Source organism: Equus przewalskii, chromosome 18, assembly GCF_037783145.1.
Source record: "Equus przewalskii isolate Varuska chromosome 18, EquPr2, whole genome shotgun sequence".
NCBI lineage: Eukaryota > Metazoa > Chordata > Mammalia > Perissodactyla > Equidae > Equus > Equus przewalskii.
The window spans coordinates 26,922,568-26,947,561 of record NC_091848.1 but is presented as its reverse complement, the minus strand read 5'-3'; the positions used below and the strand labels follow the sequence as shown (position 1 = coordinate 26,947,561).

The 24,994-nt window shown below is 44.5% G+C and overlaps 1 protein-coding gene and 1 long non-coding RNA gene across 12 annotated transcripts in view; one reads left to right on the top strand and one right to left on the bottom strand.

Annotated features, from left to right (window-relative positions):
• Positions 1-2,225: 2,225 nt before the first annotated feature.
• LOC103560384 (uncharacterized) lies at positions 2,226-6,214 on the bottom strand. Its single transcript, XR_011529402.1, has 2 exons — positions 6,074-6,214; positions 2,226-2,814 (listed from the first exon to the last, which is right to left on the bottom strand). It is a non-coding gene; the product is annotated as an uncharacterized lncRNA (long non-coding RNA).
• MASP1 (MBL associated serine protease 1) overlaps positions 5,809-24,994 on the top strand; it is a 79,195-nt gene continuing 60,009 nt past the window's right edge. For 5 of the 11 annotated variants that reach the window (XM_070583400.1, XM_070583396.1, XM_070583397.1 and 2 more), the window contains exons 1-2: positions 6,042-6,449; positions 11,869-12,100. In XM_070583400.1, coding sequence (XP_070439501.1) covers positions 6,445-6,449; positions 11,869-12,100 — 237 coding nt within the window. In that variant the 5' untranslated portion in view covers positions 6,042-6,444. Of the gene's footprint in view, positions 6,450-11,868; positions 12,101-24,994 lie in introns of all 11 variants that reach the window. The other 6 variants (XM_070583401.1, XM_070583398.1, XM_070583399.1 and 3 more) reach the window with 3 other exon arrangements.

Below are 24,994 nucleotides of genomic sequence, written 5' to 3'. Positions count from 1 at the left end.
GAAGAGGAGACCTAATATGAGTGGATTGCAACTATAGTTGGTATAAAATAGATTTAGGTACAAATGTAAGGGAAGGCTGGAGGATATATTGGTTTCCTAGGGTTGTCATAACAAAATACCACAGACTGGGTCACCTACACAGCAGAAATTTATTTTCTCACAGTTCTGAAGTCTAAGATCAAGGTGTTGGCAGGTTTGGTTTCTTTTGAGACCTCTCTCCTTGGCTTGCAGGTGGCTACCTTCTCGCTGTGTCTTCACATGGTCATCCTTCTGTCTGTGCCCTAATCTCCTCTTCTTAGAAGGACACCCGTCATATTGGATTAGCACCCACACTAATAGCCCCATTTTAACTTAATCACCCTTTTAAAGGCCCTCTCTCCAAATAGAGTCATATTCTGAGACACTGGGGGTCAGGCTTTAACATATGAATTTTGAGGAAGAGGGTGGGAATGAGCTTAGGCTAAGAGATGGGAAAAGGGGAGAGTTGTCCTCTCTTATATAGAGACCAAAGTAGGTTCTGGAACCCGCAGGCCTAATGGCAGCTGAGAAAGAATGAAGATTTTGCTCTTTGAGAGAGGTCAAAACACCTCAGCTTACCTCTTTATTTGACAATACTGTGTGGTAGAGAGTCAGGCTGTGTTGGCCAGGCAAGGACCACTTTGAACCTTTAAAAACACAACTTTCTTTTTAAAGTACTCATCTCAGTTAGAGTGGCCTACAACCTAATATAAAAGAGCGTGGGTGTAGGGAAATCTGAGTTCATGGTCTCAGCTGCACCACCTAATTTCTATGTGACCCTGGGGCAATGCATTTCCCTCCTCCGGGACTTCATCACCTCATCTCAGTATTATTAAACATATATGTAAAGCGAAGATGATAATGTATGGCCTTTATTGGTTCTTTTGAGGATGAAATGAGTAAAAAAAGAGAAGCGTTGCTCTCAGGAATACCTTCTTCTGTGTCATCCCAGAATGCACCCTCTTTTTAAAACTACTTTGAGATCTTCTAAAACTTTAATGCAGTGTTAATAGTAGTGTAAGAGTATGTAGTTACATACACTGAAACAGAGATATCATAAAGTGTTTAAGTAGGAATGTGCTTTAAGAAAACGAAACACGTAATCCAACATCATCATTGTGAATCAGAAATCCAAAGCCTAGATGGACAGACAAAGAACTCAAGGCTTCCCACTGGGTGGGGCAGAATGTGGCCTCCATCACTGGCATCTTGACCCACAGCCCAGTCCTCTTCCAGTATGCTGGGCTGCTTTTACTGAGCCCACGCTCTAGACTGATGTTTCCAACATTTAGTCCTTTACCTCTACAATTTTTTCATATACATGAATACCATCTATACTATTATTTATTTTATATTTTTCTTTCAATCCTCTCAGGATTTTTTAAACTAAAATCCACATATTTGAAAGTGTGTTACTACCATAAATGTGGAAATAAAGACAATGACTAAAAAAAATTGTGAAATTCTAGTAGATTACACACTATTGCCTCCATAAGACTCTGATCCTGGGACCTGCCTTTCCTTGTTGAAAGGAAGATTCGTTTTAATAGCATAATGGCACTACTTTCAGACTTTCTTCTTAAAATTATCAGAAGTGAGAAAGAAATGAAAAAGGCAGGACTTCCTTGGTATATGAGGTGACTCACGCAACCCCCCTTCCAACCTCTGTCTTCCTTGCTGCCTGCCTCTGCTACGTAAGCTGTAAAAGTAAGAACTGGGCTTCCCAGCCTCCCTTGCACTCAGTGGTGACCGTGTGACACAGCTCTGGTTTGTGATACATAAGAAGTTCCCCAGTGCTACCTTTTCCTCTTTTCCTGCTTAGAATATGGACATAACATCTGGAGTTACAGCAACCTTTTTGTGACCACGAGGTGATAAGTACGAATGTAAAAGCCCATATCCTAAGGCTGACAGAGCAAAAAGAAAAAAAACAATGTTGAGCAGCTGCCCCAGACCTCCCTCCCTCCCTCTCACTTCCTGCTGTGTGAGGAAAACAAATTCTATCTATTTCAGCATTAGTCAAGCTTTGTCTTATTACCTACCAAACAGAATCTTAACTGATCTAGTGTCTGTTAATTCCATGTATGTGGCACCTGAAATCAGCTTGACACCACTGGTGGCATGTGTTCCATGCTTTAGGGGAACCTCACCCAAGAGAGCCTATATTAGTTTAATTGGGGTGCCATAATAAAGTACTGCAGACTGGCTAGCTTAAACAGCAGAAATTTATTTTCTTACAGTTTTGGAGACTGGAAGTTCAAGATCAGGATATTGGCAGGTGTTTCAAAATTCAAGGTCATCGTATTCTTTTAAGGCATCTCTGCTTGGCTTGCAGATGGCTGCTTTCTTGCTGTGTCCTCACATGGTCTTTTCCTCTGTGTTGTCTGTGTCCCAACCTCCTCTTACTATAAAGACACCAGTTATATTGAACTAGGGCCCCGCTAACAGCCCGTTTTCATTAATCACCTCTTCAAAGACCTTACCACCAAATAATCACATTCTGAGATACTGGGGGTTAGGGCTCCAACGTATGAATTCTGGAGGGATATAACTCAGTCCGTTACAGAGCCTAGTAGTTTATGTTTCGAACAGATGTCATTTCCCTTCCCCGAAATCTTACAGTCACGTGATAGCATGGCTCATGGATGTTCACAGTCCACAGGCAGGATCAGGAGTCTGCAGAGGAGGGGGAAAGAGTCCTGGATTTGAGGTCAGGAGGCATGGGCTCTAGAGATCGATTGTCTTGATTGTCCTCTTACTGGCACACTTAGTCTCTCTGAACCTCAGTGTCTTCATCTGTAAGAAGATGTGAATATTAAATGCAATAATGTATATGGAAGTATCTGATAACACTAAGGATATTTCATCAAATCTAAAATGTCATCAATTATCAGATACACCATTCCGTTATATGTACTCAAAATGGCAAAATCGTGCCATTTAAAATTACAGATTCTGGAGCCCCACATCAGATTCACTGATTTTGAATCTCCTGGGATGGAGTTCAGGGATTGGTCTTTTTTAAATTTCCCCTATTTTTCTGATGATCTGATAGGTTCCAAAGCAATGACTTTGAGCATACTGTCAGTCCGTGTGTTGTACAACCCAAAATTGACTTTTTTAAGGTGCGAGCTTCAGGGCTGTTTATCAGGTTCTTAGATTTTCTATAGGAAGCCTGGATTTCGGACTTTGCCAACAAAAATCCATTGCCCAAATAGTTTACATTTTCTAACACATTCACGGAATTCCAGAAAGTCTCAGCTCGGGAGTTGCATATAATAAATACTCGAGTGGAAGATGTAAACCAAGCCTGGTTCCAGTGGTTGGAATGCTGCAGCATTCACTCTCCTAGCAGGAGCCTCTGATCCCTTTCCCTGACTACAACCTGGGGGTGCTGAGCCCACATCTGTCATTCCACACTTCTGTGATTCTAAATGACATACTGCGAGTTCCTGATGTGCATATTTTAAGCTTTTTTTGTCAATTTTTTTAAAAAGCTAGTTGAATCTTCTTAACAATTGTTGTTCTGAATTGCTGTGATTGAAACCTGAGTAATGTAATGCTGTGATCACCACAGATAAAGCAAGAGTCAAGAGGAGAAGGCCACTCTGGACTCCTCGATGCTCTTTACAGGTCATTAGCAATCCACCTGACCACCTCCACTGCAGTGTCATCCCGTGGTCCTCACACCCGCATTGACGTGTGCTTCTTGACCTCAACAGAGTCCAATCCTCTGATTTTACAGTGGAGCAAACTGATGCCCCACTTCCTCTCCCCCCATCCAGCCAAGAAAGCAAGTGACTTGCCCAAGGTCCTGTACAAGTTAGCCGACCATATTGAGCGCACTTCCAGACCAACGTTCCTTCCATTGCTCCTACTCCCCATGATCTATCAATCGTGCCTCAGGGAGTTTTTATCAGAAGGTCGGGACAATATCACCAACGCAATCCAACCCCTTGGGAAACTGAGTGCATGCCACTCAGATCATTCACTGAGCCACACAGCTCCTGTTTTCATGTAGATTCCATCTGAGCCTTGGCTAACTCCCAGGGAAGCACATATCAGATCTGCTGTGTATTGGCAGAACTTTGGCTCAGAACATATTTCAAATGCCTCCCATTGAACATTGGCAGGCTTGAAAAAACATGGCCGGGAAATTACTGCAAGAGGCTCTATTGCTCTCTGACACTTTACAAGAAGCTGGTGGCTTTCCCTCCGAAGCTCTTTCCTCCATGCCCGGAACAAAGGACTGCATTTCCCTGTCTGTGCCCTAAATTAGGAGAAGGGAGGGAATGTCTTTAGTGGGCAGGGCCCTCTGCACAGCAGTGTGCTTCACGCCAAGCTCTTTCTCTTTTGGTTTTAAAACCCTTGTGTACCCCAAGAGAAATGTACTCCATGTGTTTCTGATTTGTTTACACTTAAATCATCAAAATGTTGTTTGTGAGAGTTATTTGATGTCTGAGGAGCCTGTAAGTCTTCTTCAGGGGACTTTTAAAGGTTTTTTTCCTACTCTTCCTGAAACAGAAAGCGACACTTTGCTGAAACACTGCCTGAGTGCAACCGTCTTCTCTCATCTCAAATACCTGCACCCACATTATCGACCGCGGCCTCTTAACGCCAGGCTTGGCAAGGCTGACATTCGGAAGTGTTAAAATAGAGAAACTGGAGAGAAAAGGAAGCGAGGAGAATTTCAGCAGGATTCACGCTACAGTTCCCCAGAATACACCAAAGCAAGGTTATCAGAGGGCACAAAGCACGTGTGTTTGCTGCCTCCGTCAGAGCGAGTGGTAGCCCTCTCTCAGGTACACCACTGGACAGCCACAAAAGCATTTTCGCAAGAGAAGCTCACCCAAGCCTCACAGCAACTTCCATTTTCCAGATGAGGAAACAGGATCAGAGATGTTAAGTATTGGGCCCAAAGTGCACAGCTGGCTTGAATAGAAAGGAAAGATTACAGTTAAATTCTGACTCTGAGACTAACATTCTTTTCAAACTTCTTCAGATTAAGTTTCTCTGTGAATGTTGTGTGTATTCGAAATGCCATATGAATTACAATATATTAGTGAGAAGTAGTACAGTACAGTGGGTAAGAGTTCAGATTCTTCCCTATCACTTTCTAGCTGTGTGACCTTGGGTAAGTTACTTAACCTCTCTTGGCAGTTTCCTCATCTGTAAAATGGGGATAACGTTACTACCCACCTATTCAAGATGGAAAGATGATTGAAGAGAATTAACACAATACTAGAACAGTGCCTGACACACAATGATCAATATATGTTAACTATTCATGGTATTGACAGTAAGGAGTCATAAATATCTGGATAATCCTGGCAAGTCAGAGAACCTCTCTGAGACTCAGTTTTCTCATTTGCAAAATGCATGCAGGATAATAGCATGACCCTCACAAGTTTGTGGGAATAATTGAAATGGTGTTTGTGCCCAGCACTGTGCCTAGCACAAAAAAGGCTCTCAGTACAATCTATTTTTTACTCCCAGACATCTCTCTCCCTGTTCAGTATTGGTTGTCATTTGCGGAGCGAGTAATTTTCTTTTTATTCAGCTCAGTTTAGATCTGGTGCTGCATTGCTCCACAAACCCTGGGTCTCTACGTGTCTACAGACCTGGGGAGTGGGGCATGCTGGCCGTGACAGACCCTCTCTGGGCTGGATTAGACCTCAGCACACTCCGAGTTGGTAAATAGCACAAGTACCGCTTTTAAGTGGGGAGGAACAGCTGGCCAGCTGCAGGACCTGGTGCTCCCTCCCATCCCGGGCCAGCAGCTCTGTTCACGGGAGACCCGTGGTTGTTTGCTGACAGACTGAGGCTCTGGGATTTGGATCTCTTTTCTTTCCTAGTGTAGATGTCAGAACCGCCTTCTTGGTTGGTGGTTTCTGTTTAATTGGTGTCCTTTTGCCAGTGTCCTGAAGAAGAGCAGAAAACTATAGCAATCTGGCAACAGAGACTAAAGAGAAACTGGACTTTGTCCCTCTACCCTCCACACACATGCACGCGTGCACACACACACCCACACGCACACACATAGTGATACAAATACCTATTTGTGCCGCTCAGTTATTTTCTCTCAAGGGCTGGAGCCAGGAGAATAAAGGAGGGAACTGGAGGAGCAGATCTTTTGAGAAAGAAGACAGATTCTGTTCTGTCAGGTTCCTGCGAGTGTGTGTAAGAGCGAGTCAGAGGAGAGAGAGAGAGGAGAGAGGAAGAAGCAGAGGGAGAGAGGGGGAGAAGGGCTCTGTTGCAGGCAGGGGAAGGCGTGACCTGAATGGAGAATGCCAGCCAATTCCAGAGACACACAGGGACCTCAGAACAAAGATAAGGCATCGCTGACACCACACCGGGGACGAGCTCACAGACAAGTCAGGCCAGGGCGACCAAGGCCAGGCAGCCAGGAGCACCCAAGGCAGGAAAATGAGGTGAGTGCCAGGGCAGGAGTGGGCATGGGTGCCCTTTCAGGGACCAGGTGTCAAGCAGCCTGGAGGGTCTGACCTTGTGTCTGGACAGACTCACCTGTGCGTCCTGTGGGTGGTACAGGGGGTTTCTCACCAATCCTTGGGGCTCTGAGAAGGGAGAAGTGGGCTGGGCGCCTTCCCCGGGACACCAGAGACATGCAACTCGAAGTGGGAGACTTTGGGCAAATACTGCCCCACGCTGCGGAAGCTCAGATTTCTCCCTCTGCCAGCATAGGGTGCTGCCGGCTGACAAATGTCACTTTCCTCCTGTTGCCCACAAGGCTGTTTTGCTTTCTTCCTCTGCAAAGAGCATTGGTTTATCTCTTCCAATACTTTGTGAGTCAGATATGTGTTTGTGTGTTTACTTCTTCAGACCGGAAAAGAAACCAGCTTCCGACAGCTCAGCTCTGTGGTTTTTTAAACCTTCAGAAGTTTGCCAGTCAAAACCTCAATTTAGAAAACTATAATCCTGTCCCCATTTTACAGTTCCTTATAAATTTCTGCATTTCTCGCTGAAATCAGAGGCAGCTGGTGGCATGAATCAGGCTATGAATTGCACCAAATGGCTCTTAAAGGGATACCACAAATTTAAAAATAAAAGAGCCTTCTGAGTTCTGAAACTCTGACTTTAAATTCTAATTTTTTTAAGTTCTTCAAATTTCCTATTCCTCAGCCTATACTTGGAGTTACTGCATCCTTCTTACCAGACATTCCTTATAAGTTTTCCTCTGCAAGTCTCAAAACCCAACCACCATAATTATTTTTACTACTTACAAGTGTTAATGCTGTTAAAAGTCCAAAAAATAAAGAACATTCTGCAGACGCATTAAATCCCCAAACACCTCTTTTCCCACTAATTTTCCTCTCAATTGGAAAAGCATTTCTATCTGTTTCTCTTTGCAAAGTCGCCTAGCAACTTTTCTGGTTCTGGGACCAATGAGGAGTTTCAGACTGTGTTCAGTCTTTGGACTCAGATTACCTGTGGTTCAGAGAGGTAATCGGGTCTTTAAGGTTAACTCAATCATTCTGTTCTTTTTAAATCCATTGTAATTTCAAACCTGCCATATAACTTCATTTTTCTTTCTCCTAAAATAGATGAGATTTAGTCTCATCTACGTGGAATGACAATTTGATTGATCTGTCACTATTTCAGTCCCTCCCTGCCACCCAGGGCCCCAGCCATTGCTAACTACAGGGCTGGTTAACACTTCTCTGTCTTTGCGTTCACTCATCCTGTAACCCCGAAAGGCTTTCCCTCTTATTTTCCACCTCAAGGACCAGACTGCTCAAGCTGGCTCAAACACCACCTCCTCTGGCCAGCATCCCCAGAGTGAGCATCTCCTCCTTTGTGCTGTCTCTGTCCTTGGGAGCTACATCTCTTCTTGCCGTTGTAATATCTTCTTGTTTAAATGTCTACCCCTGCTTCCAAGACTGAACGTGCCTTAAGGTACAGGGTCTATGTCTTGTTCATCTTTGTATGCTCAGCACCCACCATAACGTCGGTTTCCTATCAGGCATTCAATAAATATTGGCTGAATTGAATTCAGTTGTTGAATAGCAAAGCAGCCACTGGGAAAGTGCTCCACGAGAAGTCTCCAAGGGGTCTTGCCTCACATGGACACAGCACTTCAGAGTGTGCAAAGCACTTTGATAGGCACTGTCTCATCTGATCTTCAGATTTGGGATGAGGTAAGGATTTATGGAGAAGGGAGGATAAAAGCAGTTAAGCAACTTGCCCAAAGCCACACTGATCATCTCGAAAAGGCCTAGACTCACACTTGGGTCTTTGGGCTCCAAGTCCAGGATTTTCCCTACTATATTCCACCAGACTCTCAACCAAGTGTATCCTTCAATGCTGGCAGCCATCAACCCCAGCTGCACATTAGGATCATCTGCACCGCTTTAAAAAACGCCAATGACAGAACTCGCTCCAGACAATTAAACATAATCTTTTGGGAAGGGGCTTTGGTATTAGTATCTTTTTTTAAATTTCCACATAAAGCCATGGATTTTTGAATCATTTTTCACAGCATTAATTGCTTTGGCCAGATGCCTGGGCATGATATGGGCATGGACCCAGCAGGTTCCTCTGTGAGCTTTTGTAATTCCCTTTTTCTGTTGAAGCTAATTCACCATATGGTACTGGGCATGACATACCACCTCTTGAGGTATCCTTTTCATCCTCTGTCAAATAAGGATGTTGTCAAAGGGATCTATATAGTCCTTTCAACTCTTCTACTCAAAAACAGTCTTGGCTAGTGTAGATTGAAGTGGGGAGAGTAAATGAAGGGGATAGAAAGTGCTACTCATTCCACAATCCTTGATATATGCAGGCATTTTCATGCATTCTGATAGCCTGCTCCTACAGTGGAGCCTATGAAATCCCAGCTTTATGTATTACTTTTGACATTTCAAGCAAACGTAGCTAAACTTTAATTAGCTGGAGAATAGATAGCAGGTGTCGGGAATTGTACAGCCTGTGCCTGGTGTACAAGAAGCCAAAAACATTCAGAGAGTGTGATGGGGAATGAAAGCCACCACTTACATTCGTCAGTTTGCAGCCGCTAAAGCAAGCAGGCAAGCATATGTTCGAGCCCATTATGTGCAAGGAGATATTTGTTTCATATGTTTGAAACTGTTTTGAGATGCAAACAAAATAGAACAGAAAGATTCACAGGCTTTCCTCCCATGTTGACCTGTTGGCTACCACCCGGGGGCCGCTGAGGCTAGACAGGGCTGTCCGCTGCCAGCCCTTGACAGAGCTAGCGTTAAGGGGGCTCACAGTCTCCTCCATGTGGTCTGAGAAAAGCAGACATGGAGAAAGCTGACCTTTCAGCCTTGCATAATCTGAGCATTGCTATTGCAAGGAAGTCGGGTTTGGGAGCCAAAGCTCATTCCTAACTCCTGCTTTTCGGGAAGCAGCAAGATGAAGCAATCATAACTAATGTTTGCCTAAGGAAGAAGAGTTAACAAAGTACTTTCCAATCTGTCCTTTACTCCTTTAGGGACCCTGTGGGAAGTCATTGTTATCACCACTTAATGGATGAAGAAACTGAGACCTCACATGACTTCCCCAAGATGCGTCAGATAATTAAAGTCAAAGCCTGGACTTGAATATAGCTCTTATAAGCCAAGATCAGTGCTGTCCCCTCCGCAGGAGGAACTGAGCCAGAACTCCCAGCCCTAGTAACATTGGGACATTTCCTCACTTGAAAGTGGGGCTACCCGGGGCCCTGCAAGTTAGAGTTTCTGGAATCAGCTTTCCTACGAATTCACTGGAGAGCTTGGACCTAAGCTTTCCCTTCTCTCTGCCTCGGAGGCCCTCCCTCCACAGGCTGGTTTAAAAAAATATTGACCCTGGCAATTGAATTAAAACATTTTGTTTCTTTAGTTGCATCTCACTGTTGCTATTGTAGGGGCCTTGGAAAAAACATAAACACTTTTATTTTCTTTGTATTAAAAAACTAGTACAAAACCCTTCTAGACAAATTTGAACATTTCATATATTGTACACAAAAATAAAATAAGAACATTCATGTTCCCAATTCAGAGATAACCACTGCTAATATCCCAGTGTATATCCTTCTAGGCCTTTTTGCACTTACCTATTTACCATGTATGTAAATATTATGTGAGACAGCTAGATAATCTATATATACAGTTATCTTGTTGTGTTTACAGACTTAAAAATTCATGTGTATGCATAGATACACATATATGCATCTGTATACTGGGGAGAGAGGGTTAGGGAGAAACAATTTCCTGATTAGCAAAGATGTAATTATTAATCCAAAAATGCTGGTATAATTTCCCAGCATTGACTTTTTAGGATATTTAAGACACTGTCCCCACTTTCATTCATTCATTCTTTCATCCACCGTCTATTATATACCAGCTTATGTACTAGGTCCTTTGCGTATGTCATCTCCAATGCTCATGTGAGTCCTATAATCAGAGATTATAATCCCCATTTTACATATAAGGAAACTGGGGCTCAGAGAGACTACTTACCCAAGACTTCACAGCCAGTAAGTAGAAGAATTGGGATTTGAACCCAAATACATCTAACTTCAGGGGCTGTGCCCGGAGTGTGATACATGCTCTACTGGAAGCACGGACAGGGAGCTGTGGAATATGGAGGAGGGAAGGTTACCCCATAGCCTGGGAGGCTCTGAGCTGGATGGTGGAGGATAAAGAAGACAAGCAGGTGAGGAACGAGCAGGGCATGTGCAATGGGGCCAAGGCATGGATGGGCATGGCACGCTCCCAGAACGACATGACAGAGCGTTGCTGGCACTGAGATGAGGCTGGACAGGCAGATCAGCACTAGATGAAGAAGGGCTCATCAGCTGTCTGGGAGCAGATGCTTTATCCCACAGGCTAGTGGAATAGCATGGTCACATAGGTGTTTCAGCAAACCAACTTTGGTGGAAGATTGCCGAACAGTATTAAAGAGGGGAGAGGGAGATCACTCAGGAGGCAAGAGCAGTAGGCCGGGTAAGAACGTTTAAACTAACTCACTGGAGAGAAGCAGATGGAGCTCCACACCACAGGAAGCAGGATAAATAGGACTTTGGAGAGAAGTTGATGAGCCAGGTTTGGGACGTTTGAGTTCAAGGTCCTTGGGTCTTGCAGGGGGATCAATCTATTAGGTGCCTGGTGTGGTATATATTGACCATTAGGGTTTTGACTGGCCTTGGACATTCTGCCTCATTGCATCAGCCACTTTGGGCATGCTCTGTAAGTTGTGTTGAGTTTTCCCTGCCCTTTATGCAACTCTTTGAATCTTCCATTATCTCTCATTGCTACACCTGAAAATAAATTGTAGGATTTTGATCCTTTTATATGAACATTTACCAAGAGGAAAAAACACTTGTTTTGCTCATTTTTCTTAACTCAAAATTTTGCATTCCTTATTGATTTTGTTAAATCTGTGTAAGGTACTGCAGATCGCATCATTGTGTATGTCTCATCCCAATATTACCGTGTTACTATTACTGACTTTTTAGAAAACCGAATCAAGAGTTTAGGATTCTTAAAATAAAGCTGAGCTGAAGAAATAATATCAACTTTCACCTAATTATGAAATATACATTTTCAACAGTCAAATGATATATGTCAGAGTCCCAAATGTGATACTTTCTGGGAAAGTTTAATGGTATTATCAAATCTTCAAAAGAACACCTAACTGGAAGAAACTTTAGAAATCCTCGAGTTACCATCTTCCTGTGTTATAGGCTGGGTAAGCAGGGCCCAGAGGGGAAAAGTCATTACAGCAGGTCCGCGGCAGAGATACTGAGAACTTGGTCTCCCGGCTGCTGATTTAGTTAAATGGTGAGCACCTGTGTCCGCGAATGTACGTCGATCCATTCCTGTCTTTCAGGCGGCTCCTTCTCTGCCATGCTCTGTGCTGCTTCTTGCTGAAGGCTGAAGCCCACACTGTGGAGCTCAATGATATGTTTGGCCAGATCCAGTCACCCGGCTATCCAGACTCCTATCCGAGTGATTCGGAAGTGACGTGGAATATCACAGTCCCAGAGGGATTTCGGATCAAGCTTTACTTCATGCACTTCAACTTGGAATCCTCCTACCTTTGCGAATATGATTATGTGAAGGTGAGACCCCTCATGTTCCCTGACTGGGCCGGTGTTCTACTGGAGAGTCTGCTGGGGGTTAGAGAAGCCCAGATGAATTAGTTGTTGTGCTTCTCTTCCCAGGGTGGCGGTCCAGTGAGGGAGAGACACACAGTTACAAGGTGATCAATGAGGTTAGAGGTGATATGTCAGGTGCAGGCAGAGTGGGTAGACCTAGAGAGGACCATGAGGGAAACTGAGGCTGGCGAGATGTGACTCAGCAAAACACAACCTCCTCTTTTTCTTTCTGTTCTCAAAGTCTTTTTAATATTTTCACTAACCTCTGCTCTAAGGTCACCTTTAATTCAACAAATAGAAAAGGGCAGAGACCCCGGAGTAAGCATTAATCAGACTGAAACACGGCCATCATTATGTCCAAAGATGAGGCATTAGAAAGCATTGCCCACTCTCCTAAATAATGATCAAGTGTTAGGGAAGGGTAGGGTACACGTTAGTAGACAGGACGAGGTGAGGTTGGAAGGTTGGATTGGGGTGCGATTCTGAAGGGCATTGAAAGTCACATGCTAAAAAGTTCAGATTTTATGAGCCAAGAGTATGGACAAGAGTAGGGGGTCAGGGGCCAGCCCCATGGTCAAGTGGTTAAGTTTGCGCACTCCACTTTGCGGCCCAGGGTTTCCCTGGTTCAGATCCTGGGTGGGGACGTGGCACCGTTCATCAGGACATGCTGAGGTGGCATCCCACATAGTATAACCAGAAGGACCTACAACTAAAATATACAACTATGTGCTGGGGGGATTTGGGGAGAAGAAGGAACAAAAAAGAAGATTGGCAACAGATGTTAGCTCAGGTGCCAATCTTTAAAAATAAAAAGAGTAGGGGTCACTATCAGAGGTAGATGTAAAAAATGTATTAAAGAAGAGCAGGAAATGATTACAACGTCAAAACAATGTGCCCTAGAATTTAGAGAGAACCCACAAACGATGCCAGGGGTGGGAAGCTGTTCTCTTTTAAAAGTGGGGCTGAAGGGGTTGGTTTTGCATGCTCTGCTTCCGTGGCCAGGGGTTTGTGGGTTTGGATCCCAGGCATGAATCTACACACTGTTCATCAAGCAACACTATGGCGGCATCCCATACACAAAAAAATAGGATTGGCACAGATGTTGGCTTAGGGACAATCTTCCTCGAGCAAAAAGAGGAGGGTTGACAACAGATGTTAGCTCAGGGCCAATCTTCCTCACACACACACACAAAACAAACAGTGGGGCTGAGAAAGGTTGGAGTACTTCTGAGAGATCATGTTTATTAAGATTGTATCTGACTCACGAAGGTGTAGAGACCTAAGAACCTGCTTTCTAAGCTCTCTCTGGCTTCCTGAAAGAGGTTCTCATCAATCCACTCTAGAGTAGCCTTCGTATATTTTTAGTATTAATGTAGCCTCATTTTGCCACAGTCAGTAATTCAACTAGTTAGCCTGTACTAACCATAGTGTTTGATCAACAGCAGAGCAGTGAGTTTACAAGGTGCTTTTACACTTATGATACTCATTCAACCTTTAAAGCCATCCTATGAGATAGGTACAACTATCCCATTTTGCAGGCAAAGAAACAAGCCTAACAAGGTGAAGAAATTCACCCCAGGTTGTCCAGCTAGTGAGTGGTAGATCAAGGTTCCAAACCCATATCTCATGACGTTCAGTCCCATGCTCTTTCGGCTACATCAGCTGTGCTCCACTGAGTCCCAGGAATACTGCAGGGGCTTACAAGACCACTAGAGGGGGGCAGGGAGGCCTGGTAAGTGGAGCTATGAAACCCTACCCTGCTGAAATTCATTTTAAATGTTGGGTATTGCTTACCATATATTTTGGGTCTGCGTCAAATATTCCATTTACAACAAGTTTTCCATGACTAAAAATTTTCCAAAATTGGTGCTGCATGGCAGGGTTTCTCAATTTCAGGACTATTGACATTTGGGCCTAATAATTCTTTGCTAAGGAAAGCGGTTTTGAGAATTATAGGATTTTTAGGAGCATCCCTGGCTTCTACTCCCTAGATGCCAACAGCACTCCCCCTCCATTTGTGACAACCCAAAATATCTCCAAAAGTTGCCAATATCCGCAGAGGAGCAAAATCTCCCCATTTGAGAAGCACTGCTCTGTGGGATGCTGCCCCTCTTTGAATGTCCTCCACTAAGGACTATGAGAATTTAAGAATACAAAAGACCTGGTCCCTTACAAAGAGAGATGAGCCTAGAAAAATAGCCATTGTACAAGATGGAAAAGAATAATGACAATAAAGGACTGAGAGGTAAAGAATGAGAAGAGGTGGAACTGGTTGCTCTAAGAGATGAAGTGGGTTGCTAATCTAGATTGACATGCAGTTTCTACAAATTCATTAAAGATGGAGCCCACTTCTCAGAGTCACAAAGATCGAGCAGGGGATATTCACCGAGACCGTAAGTGTTCATCATCCTAAAGTGAAATTTCTGAGAAAGGTCAGTTATATCTCCCAGGATGTAGCCTAGCCTCTGATAGAGCAAAGCTCCAGGAGAAGATGCATTATGGGTAGGGGGCAGAATCCCCCAGCCCATTCTCCCAACTAATGCTGGTCATAAAACTATGGCATTCTCAAATATTTGGATTCAAGCATGGACTTAACCAGGAGGAAAATGACCAAAGATTGGCTTAACATGGCAGTAAGTTCCATGGATTTAGACAAGCCTAGATGTGAATGTCCCAACTTCTTTATTCTCTACTTTCAAACATGTCTACCATCTAGAAATTTTGTCAGTGAAAACACTTGCTTTTATTGGTAGCTAAGGCTTCAAGACCACAGAAATTACAGAATTTTTTTTCTCTAGTTGTAACCATGGCTTATTTTCATGATTCCCCCCTCCCTCCACCCCAAGAATTGACTCTCAATTCATAGGTACTGAGCAATCGTTTCTCACAGGTTTTCCTCTTGTTCAGACAGATGCCAACTTTGACCTTGTTAGGACTCCTTTATCAAGATGATAAACACACAATAGAGGATTTAACTCATTCCTTTGCCCCCAAATAAATCGAGTCTCCTGGCAAGACAGATTAAGGAGCTGACATCAGCTGTATTTTGTAGTGGAAAAAAATGACAAGGTACTTTTCGAGGACAACAATAGAATCTGAAGACCTTATGTGACACAGAATTAAGGGCACTGGAATACATTTCTAACCAGAGTTTGGCCTTTCTGGCTGGAGAATATTTTGGAAATTGATTGATGGTTTCAATCCTAGGTGGTGAGGCACCTTCCTGAAAGCTCAAGGAGATGGAACTAGGCCTTCTGGAAGGGCAGCATGGTCCCGGGTTCTTGCCTGGGATTCAGGAAATGGCTGTTCTAGTCCCAGATCTGCCACTAACTCCCAAATGATCTGGAGTGGATGAGAAAATCTTATAGCACACTCTTTGCTCCAAAATTAGACTTGTGACCTCTGGGCATAGCAAAGAAGCAGTCTTGCGGCAACGCTGGGACTGAGCTGCCCACCTGAAGTGCCCCATTGTCCTTGCAACTCTGATTTGGACACGTTTTTCCAGTTTCTTTGGAAGAAGGAATTAACATATTGGGCAGGGGGAGCAGGATGTGTTTCTCTGCTTGTGCCCTTGCCCACATGTGCCCAGCAGAGTTCCCCTCCTGGAGTTGAGAGATCACAGAATGTCAGGCTATGGGGAACCCTGGAGACTCATCTAGTCTCATGTTGTTGCGGTTATTGTTTTTCAAATATTTTCTCCCCAGTGCACATTTTCTTCTAACAAATCTTCTAGTAGGCCCGATACAGAAAACAGAAGTGGGCTGCTCAGGTTGAAGGTGTCTCTGAAGCTCACTCTGCTCACCCGTCCTCCTTGGTCACACCTTGCAGGAATTACAGCTTGAATGTTGCTTAAGTTCCCGTGGGACAAAAGAGGAGACTGAAGCTCAGAATTCAGGGACAAGACTAGTACTGTGGCCTCTGAACTCCCCAACCCAGGATCCTTCCACATATGGTTGACACTCATTCACTTTTTCTAATTGTCTCCCACCCTGGCACCTCTAGAATGTGAGCCTTTCTTGGCTATGAATGAGAGGAAAGCTCCTCCCTTTCCATCCGAATACGTGGGCATGCTATGTCACCCCTGGATAAGTCAACGTCATGCTACAAAATCCTGTTTCTTCATCTATTCCATGAGGGGGCGAGATGAGATGATCCCTAAGGTCCTTTAAATTCCAGAGTTCTAATCCTAATCCTCCTTGCCAGAACTTTCCAGATGCCCCCACCAAACCCTCATTGTCCTAGTTAGGGTAATGCACTTCAGGTAATAATATGTTACAATGGCCACTTCTCAAAGTTCCATTGCCACAAGCGCTCCAGTAGGAGCCTATAGTCTGCTGGGGATGCCTTAGTGACATGTCATTTAAAGAGGACTTGTAAACATATCATGCCATCACTCTCCTTTACCAAGCAACTTTATTTCCATTTGATGGGATAATATCCCCTGTTTTGAGGTTTTTTTCGCTCTGCAACTGAATTCCCCTGGCAGGCCTAGGAGTGCATTTAAAGGAGCCTCCAGCTCACAGGAATGCTTTCCAGCCCAGCCCAAGCCCACAGACCACCTTTCCCACCCTGGCCCATAAGAGTGATGATGAGAGAATGGCTGATGCTGCACGTCAGTAGCTTGAAGAAGAGCAGGACCCCAAGGCTGTGGGCCGCATGCTCTCATTTTATGAAAATTCTTCTCCAGCCTGATTTTCCGCAGTCCTTGGTCTTCAAGGCATGTGCACATCTGTGAGACAGCATTTGCTCCCTTGGAATGTGGCTGCAATATGTGGATTCCTGCAGTGCACAGATGGGGTGTATGAATCACAGCTGGTTAACGCTGCAGGGGAGGTGCAGGGCACAGACGCTGGCCAGGAGTCGGGAGGCCTGGATTCTTGTGGTCATTCTCTACTATCTACGTAACTTTAGGCAAGTGACTACTTCTAGAGGAAACTCTGTTTTCTCTTCTCTCAAATACAGGGTGTTGAAACAAATGGTCTCTAAGGCCCACCTAGACCTACTATTCTATGGATCTAAGACCTCAGAAATCATGGTTCAGCTCCAGGATCCTCATGACCAAGGCCCAGGGAAGGGCAATTCATTGGCCAAGGTCACACTGGGACCAGAATGTATATCTCAGGACTCTCAGTCATTTCTTCTTTTAAAAAAATTAAATAACAGTGGAGTCTCGTCTTGTGGATGCTTAGGTTTTTAAGTGTAATGTGATATAAGCAAGTATAAAGTTAGGCAAATATTGTCTGTAGTCAAACTTAATCTCTTAAGTATAGCTGAGCACTATCTTTTAGTATGTCCAGAAGAGACTTTTTTTTCAAGAAATGCAACAAATTACAGTTCCTTTGGTTGAACATCAGATGAAGTGGTTGGCTTGTATTTAGAAAGGAGCCCTGGAGCTATAGGTACTGAAGGATGTTCTTAGAAACCAGAGCCACCAAGGAACAGAAGGTTTGTACATCCTACTTTCAAGTTCACTTCATCACATCTGTTCATTGGAAAAGCAGACAGTCAAAACCTGTGTTCAGTTTTTATTCTCTCTCTCTTTTTTTCACTGAGTGTATACAGCTCAACTGTCATCTGTTAAGCACTCATATGATGTCACATCACTGTTCTCCTGTTAACCCTATATCCTTGATGTAGTCAATGTTTCTTTCATTCTTTCCGCTGTTAGCTCCTTAGCTCACCTCGTCTATGGCAATATCCTCCTAAGTGTCTACCAGCTGTCAGTCTCTGCCTGTCCAGTCCACCCTCTACCTGTGTCCAGAGAGATCTTCCTAAAACATCGCTTTGATTGTTCCACTCTCAAAATGTTTCAGTGGCTCTCCACCACCTACAGAATGAAGTCTAAGAATCCTACTGAAAATCTACCGTAAGCTGGACACTGCACCAAAGACAGGGCCCATGAAGATGAATAAGACAGTACCTGCCCTCAAAGAATTCACAGTTTCGTAGTGTGTCATGAGACGAGTATAGAATTAATAAGTTAAAGGTGGGCAAAGTAGCACAAGGGGTGAGAGGCAGAACATAATTTGGAGAGTGGTCATTTCTGGATATTCAAGAAAGGCTTTAGATGTTTGAGATAAGTCGTGAGGGGTAAATAGGAATTCAACAGTGCAATTCCCTAATTGTCCTCCCTATGCATCAGTTTCATCATCAGTACAAAAGAAAAGGTGTTCATATGACACAGTACCTTTCTCACAAGTTGTGGGAGGGTTTAAATGAAACGATGGCTCTAAGTGGACTCAGTATTGCAGAAGGAAATCATGCTCAAGGGTTCGGAGACTAGGTTTTAGAACCAGTCAGGCTTGAGCTCAGGTCCTGCCTCCATCTCTGACTGCAAAATGGGGATAATATGAATGCCTATGTCATCGGCTTGTCGTGAATGCCAAATGAGATAAATGCTTTAACGACATATGTCCAACACATAATGTAATTAGCTCAATAAACACTGTTATAGTGGTAATGGTGGCAATGGTGTGAGTGATAAAGTACCTGCTGGTATCACCAGACGCTCAGTGAATGTCCATTTTCTCATCTACTCTGACTCCACCACTAACTTGCTCCCTATGACCTGGCTCACGTCACTCAGTCTTTTCAGGCAGTTTATGGAAAAGTCCTTTGAAAGGATGGATCAAATGCAGGAGGTCGTTTATTTCTCCCGTATGTTTACCTTGTAGTGACACAATTTGTGGCAATTTCTAATCTATTGGTTCATTTGATTCTTACGGAATAGGAAGAGCAGAGATTATTATACTTAATTTACATAAAAGGAAGTTGAGGCACAAGGAACTTAAGTGGATTTGCCAAGTCTCTCTAGAAAGCCAGGTCTTAATCCCTGGTCTTCCTACTCCCAAGTCATGATTTTGTCTCTCTGTTTGGCCCTTCTCGGAACAGGTTTTACTCTGAAAGGGACCTTCATATGCTTCATGCCTATGCATTATTCCTAAGGCAACACTTCCTATCAGAATAATTTAGTAAAATTTAATAAAACGGGAGGAACTTGAGGGTTCCTGTGTTGTCCAGATTTTGTTAAAGAACTTTCTCTTTTATCCTGACTTTGAGAGGAAAAGTATTTTACAAAAGTAATAGGAAATGGAGTCTGAGCTGTGAAGCGTGGGAAAGTGCTCAGTTTCTCTGTTTGGGGTACCCAAGTTCTGTTGGTGAACTCAAGGTCGTTCCCCTAGGCTGTCAGCCCCGGAGTTTAGGGCCCATGTCTGTGGTTTTTTCCAGCAGTGAGCACAGCCCTGGGGCAAGACAGGAAAAGGCATGTGTCTCCTGGCAGTGAGCAAAAATGAAAGGGCTCTGGTTAGAAATCAGCCACTGACTCCTGCTGAGATGCCGGGCAAGTCTCCTCTCTGCTCTGGGCCTCAGTTTCACCATCTGCCCAGTGAGGAAATTGGACTAACGGGCCTCTCCAAGCCCTTCCAGTCTTGATGGTCTACAACTCAGAGTCTGGAGTCTGGGGCTCCCTTCCGCAGGCCTCACGGGGTCAGTCGCTTCCTGCTGTGCAGTTGAGAGATAAGTCGTCCCCCGCCCCTTGTGGCCCTGCTCCAAGCCTGGCTCCTCTGACCCCTGGGCTCCTAAATTCTGTGAGTGCTCTGCGTTTACTCAGAACGTGCCCTCGACCTTCGGGCTGTGGCTGACCCCAGCTGCGGCTGCAGCTCTGCCAATTCTCTGGGAGTGGACAGGAGGCCTTGGCCCCTGAAGGAAAAGAGAAACAGATGACCGCGTCTCACGAATTTCAATTGTAGTCCCCAGCGGGATCCTTCCACTCCAGAGACACCAGGTCCCAACTACCAATTCTAGCTGATTCAGAAGGATCAGGAGGTGAAAATGAGCTTCAGAAAAGTGTGACAAAAGCTCATTTTATGCAGGAAGTGCAAAAGCACGGGCTCTGAGTGATGGAAAACAGAAAGAAGGTGCCAGGGCTGGGGCAGCGAATGCGAGTGAGTGTGAGGTGGGAGTGCCCCCAGGGTGTGGGTGCACCTGGTGTGCAAATCTGTGTGCTGTGTGTGCACGGAATGCTCTTGGATGCACCCTGGTGAAAAACAGCTTGAATTTACTTTGGTGTGCTCATAGAGGAAAAACCTAGGGAAGAGGAGTTACTTATTTATTCAACAAATATTCATTAAATGCCTACTATTTACTAGAACTTGGGGTATAGAAGTAATTAAAACAGACAGAATTGCCTGCCAGCCAGGTATTTACGTTGTGCTGCGGGAAAGAGACAATAAACCCTAAACATAATCCAACAAGTGAATTAGGTAGTGAGTAGCCGATGACAGGTGAAGAAATGAAACAGAGCAAGGTGAAGAAATGAAACAGAGCAAGGTGAAGAGGGCCCGCCAGAGTCGGGGTGGGGTCATGCTGAAATGTGTTGGTCAGGGTTGTCCTCATTGAGAGGGCGGCATCTGAGCAAAGGCTTGAAGAAGTTGAGGAACTTAACCCTGTGACTTTCTGGGGAAAAGCATTCCAACCAGAGGGAACAGCCAGTGCAAAGGCCCCAATGTGGGAAAGTGCCTTGTGTGTTTGAAGAACAGCAAGGATGGCACTGTGGCTAGAGCAGGAGAGACAGGGATGGGAGATGAAGACAGAGAGCTTTGGGTAGGGGACAAGGAAGGAGGGCCAGATCTCCATGGGGAAATAGGATCCCTGCTAAATGCTGAGAGGCAATGGCAGACTTTATAGGCTGCCTTCACGCCCATGTTTCATTTGACCTCCTGACTCTTAAGAGGCCAGAATGAATGTCCACCCAGTATGTTTGTGAAGACTGAGGCCTGAACACAGAGGTGTGCTTGTAAATGATTAAGCCCTGGCCCTGAGGGGTAGGTTGCATAGAGGGGGTGTGGGGAGAAGTGTGCAGTAGCACAGCATTCACCACTCAGATATCCCAGACATTATTAATAACCTTGACAGCACAGGTAATAGTAAAATGCTAAAATAGGAGATGATGAGTTTTTATGTAATTTTTTTATTTGCAATATAATTTATTTGATTGTAAGTTTATAAAACACAATATGGCTGTGTTTAACAACAGGATCACAAAAATCCCTGAAAAGTTGACAGTTGGTTCCTATAAGCTGGTATGAGCCAGCTCCAGCACACTGCTGCCTGGGGAGGTTAAAGTGACACATGACATAAGTCGCAAAGCAGTGACCAGAACCCAGGTCGTTTGGTTCCTATTCGAGTTCTCTCGAAGGATACCCATGGGCAGATTTGAAGATGCATAATGGGCTGGGGCAGGGCAGGGTCGCAGGCAGTGGCAGATTCCAACTTGCACATTCTGGGAAACTCTGCCAGGCAACCCTGGCCCATGGTGATTCCCTTCTCTCCACTTGGTACTTACTTAATCACTGCTTTCACCCTGGTTCTGACTGTGACATACCTTGAGCCAGGCTGCCTCTGCTGCAGAAGAATACAACAACACTTTGTTTTTTCCTGTCCTTAGGCTATTTTCGTGTCCTGAACTATTTGGGGCTCAGCCTCCCTGTCCCCGAGGGAATTTGCATGTAAATTGGCCTGGCTCTGAAGTCACAGAAGGAGTGGGGTGGGGAGTCTGAGCCATTCACAGGCCAACAAGAGCATAAATCCTTCCTGATCCTCCTTCCCAGCCACCATCCCAGACTCTCCCCGCCCCCCACAGGACTGCTCCCACTGAGACGGTGGGCACTGCCAGTTTCCCACCTGCGGGATGCCTGCTTCCCAGGCTCGCGGTGACCCCTCCCCAGCCAGCTCTTTCTTCTCCCCGTGCTTCTGCTGCCTGGAGACGATCCCCTCTGCTATCCAGAGCCCTCCCTGTGAATGGGCGATCCTGCCTGTAGCAGTGGGATTCTTGGACTCCAAGGACCTGCCAGCTGTCTCTCAGGCCCCTACATTGTTGATGTGTCTGACATTTGCATGTACACAATACCTTCTTAGCAGGCCACCCAGCGCAATTAGGTTTTTACTCTGATTAACAAGTAAATAAGAACACTGTACTGGAACTATCATATACCTGGCTCCTCACCCTAACTCTGCCATTATCTGGTCATGTGACTTTGAGCCAGTTACGTCTCTGAGCCTCAGTTTCCCCTTCTAAGAAAGGAAGAAGATAGACTGGGTCACCTTTGGTGTCTTTTCCATCTCTGACTGTCTATGGTTCTCTGATTCCAATTACTGAACCAGGCCTGGAAGTCAGGACATCTGGATTTTGTCTCAGGTCTGCTATTCTTATGCTGTGTGGCCTTTGGGACTCATGCCACCTCTCTGGGCCCAGAATCACAATGTCTGCCTGAAGGGCATTCATTACAAGACTGCCATCAGAAGCAAATAGAACAAAGAAGGTGAAGATACTCTGTCAACTGGAAAGTTTTACAATTTCAACTACTATTACTCCTCCACCTCCTCCTCCTCCTGTTGTTATTATTATTATTATTTTATGGCCAAATGACTTGGGCCAAGACTGAAGCATCAACCTTTAGCCTCTTTCAAATGAGGCCAACTTGAGTCTTAGACCCACCAGCTGTGCTATTTTTATTTACATAGCTTTCAAGAACTTCTGAAATGTAACACGCGCGCACACACACACACACACACACGTTTCCTATTTTTCCTAGTCCCTGGTTTTTGTCTGGCATCTGGTGACTTTAATTTGCTCCTTCTCATGATCTTTAACTGTAATTTGAGTAACTGGGTAAAGTAGCAAGGTTGGGCTCTTAAACCCTGGGGCAGTCCCCAGAGGTGACAGACTTGCAGTAAGGGTGACCTCAGGAGCACAGAGCACTCACTTGTGAGTCAGGAGTCCTGGGCCCAGGGCTGTCACTGAATCATTGGCCTAAATTCACACATCTAGAGAAATCCTTTGAAGCACAGGCAAGTAGAGAGATTCCTGGACTTACTGCTATTCTCTTGTGGATGGAAGCTTTCAGAGATCCCGTACATCACTCTGGTTCTCTCTCATAAAATAAGGGTAATAACCTTTCCATGTCACCCACCTCCCAGCACTGTTAGAATGCTTGTAAAATGCAGAACTTGTAAAATGCACAGGGACCTATGATGCCACCTGCCACCTGAGGAGACCAGGCTGCAAGGACTCTCTGGGTTCCCTTCCTGCTCCATCATCCTGAGATCCTGGGTCCTTATAAAAAGGGAAGTCTGTGCTGATGGCTTCAGCGAGATTAGGGAGGAAGGAGTGGAACCTGGAAACAAGAGGGTATCCAGAGTCAGTTTCAGTCTCTTAATTCTTCAAACGTGTGAAATTACCCATGCCTGACCTAGCTGGGAGTCCAGCAAGGCATCATCTCAGTTGGTTGAATGTCAGTGGTCCTGTTCTTCTCGCTGATTGTCTGAGCGCTGACTGTATTTCGGTCATCTTTGTAGATGTTTTACACATGTTAACTCATGTCATGTTCACAACAGTCCTATGAAATAAGTACTATTATTTTCACTATTTTACAAATGAGAAAAGCTATATACAGAGGGTATTAATTTCCTAGGGCTTCCATCACAAATTACCCTAAGCCAGGCGGTTTATAACAGAAGTTGATTCTCTCACAGTTCTGGAGGCCAGAAGTCTGGAATCAAGGTGTCAGCAGGGCATGCTCCCTCTGGAGGTGATAGGAAAGAATCCTTCTTGTCCCTTCTAGCTTTCTGGTGGTTGTTGGCAATCCTTGGCATTTCCTGGGTGTGGCAGCATATCTACAATCTCTGACTCTGTCTTCACACTTCCCTCTGTGTGTATCTCTTTGTCCAAGTTTCCCACTTCTTATAAGGATATCATTCATTGGGTTAGGGTGCACCCTAATCCAGTATGATGTCATCTTAACTTAATTACATGAGCAAAGACCTATTTCCATATAAGGTGAAGTAAAGTCTAAAGGTTAGACTTAGACTTGTCTAAGTCTTTTTGGGGAATACAATTCAACCTACAACACAGAGAATTTAAGCACTAATTTTCCCAACATCTAATAATTGGTAAAGCCTCGTGTGCAACTCATATAAAGATGAAGTCCCACATGATTCAGTCTCGGTAAGGGGTTCCACCGAAAAAACAGAAAACAAAAAATTGAAAACAATTGACAGTTCAACTCACTCTCTTGAGAAACCAGAAGGACAGAGATGTTCCTATCACAAACATTCTTAAATGTTCAATTCCTCCCCCACTGATCTCTCGCTCACTCTCTTCCTTTACCCAAAGTCTTTGTGAACTCCACAAGGCACTCTTCCGCCTCCCCTCATCCGTCCTCCACACCCCATACACTGACTCCCTCTAGGAGCTGACAATCGCAAAAACTGTCCCCTGACATGAGACTCTCCCTGCCATGGACTACCATATGTGAATTTCAGTTATTCTGAGTTTCTTGATGGTTTTATCAGAATTTTATTTTTCAACATATTGTTTGTGTGGAATTAAAGATTTTCAGCTCTGTTGGGACCCAAGGGCTAGAGAAAATGAGAGGAGGTGAGAGGGTGATGAGAAGCTCCCATAGCATGACGATAAGGATGGGAAGACTCAGGTGCTTATGAGCGATGAAGGGGCTAGAAACCACCCCTGAACTTCCAGCTGCTTTAGTTGCCCCTCCTGTGTGTTCCCTTTGTTTGTTGACTTGAACTAACTCATTTTATGCCATTGGGTAGAAGCTGGAGAGAAGTAACTGTGGGCCTGACTTTCTTTTTTCAATACTTTTAAAGTATAAAAACAGAGGACGAAAGAAAAATTACCTATAGTTCTGCCAGCCACTGTTAACTATTGGCTCTAACTCCTACCACTTTTATGTTCAATGCAAACTTTCAACATAGTTGTAATTACCCTATACATTCAATTTTTCCTGCTTTGTCACTTAATATAACCTACTAAGAATATTTCTAGATCATTGCAATTTC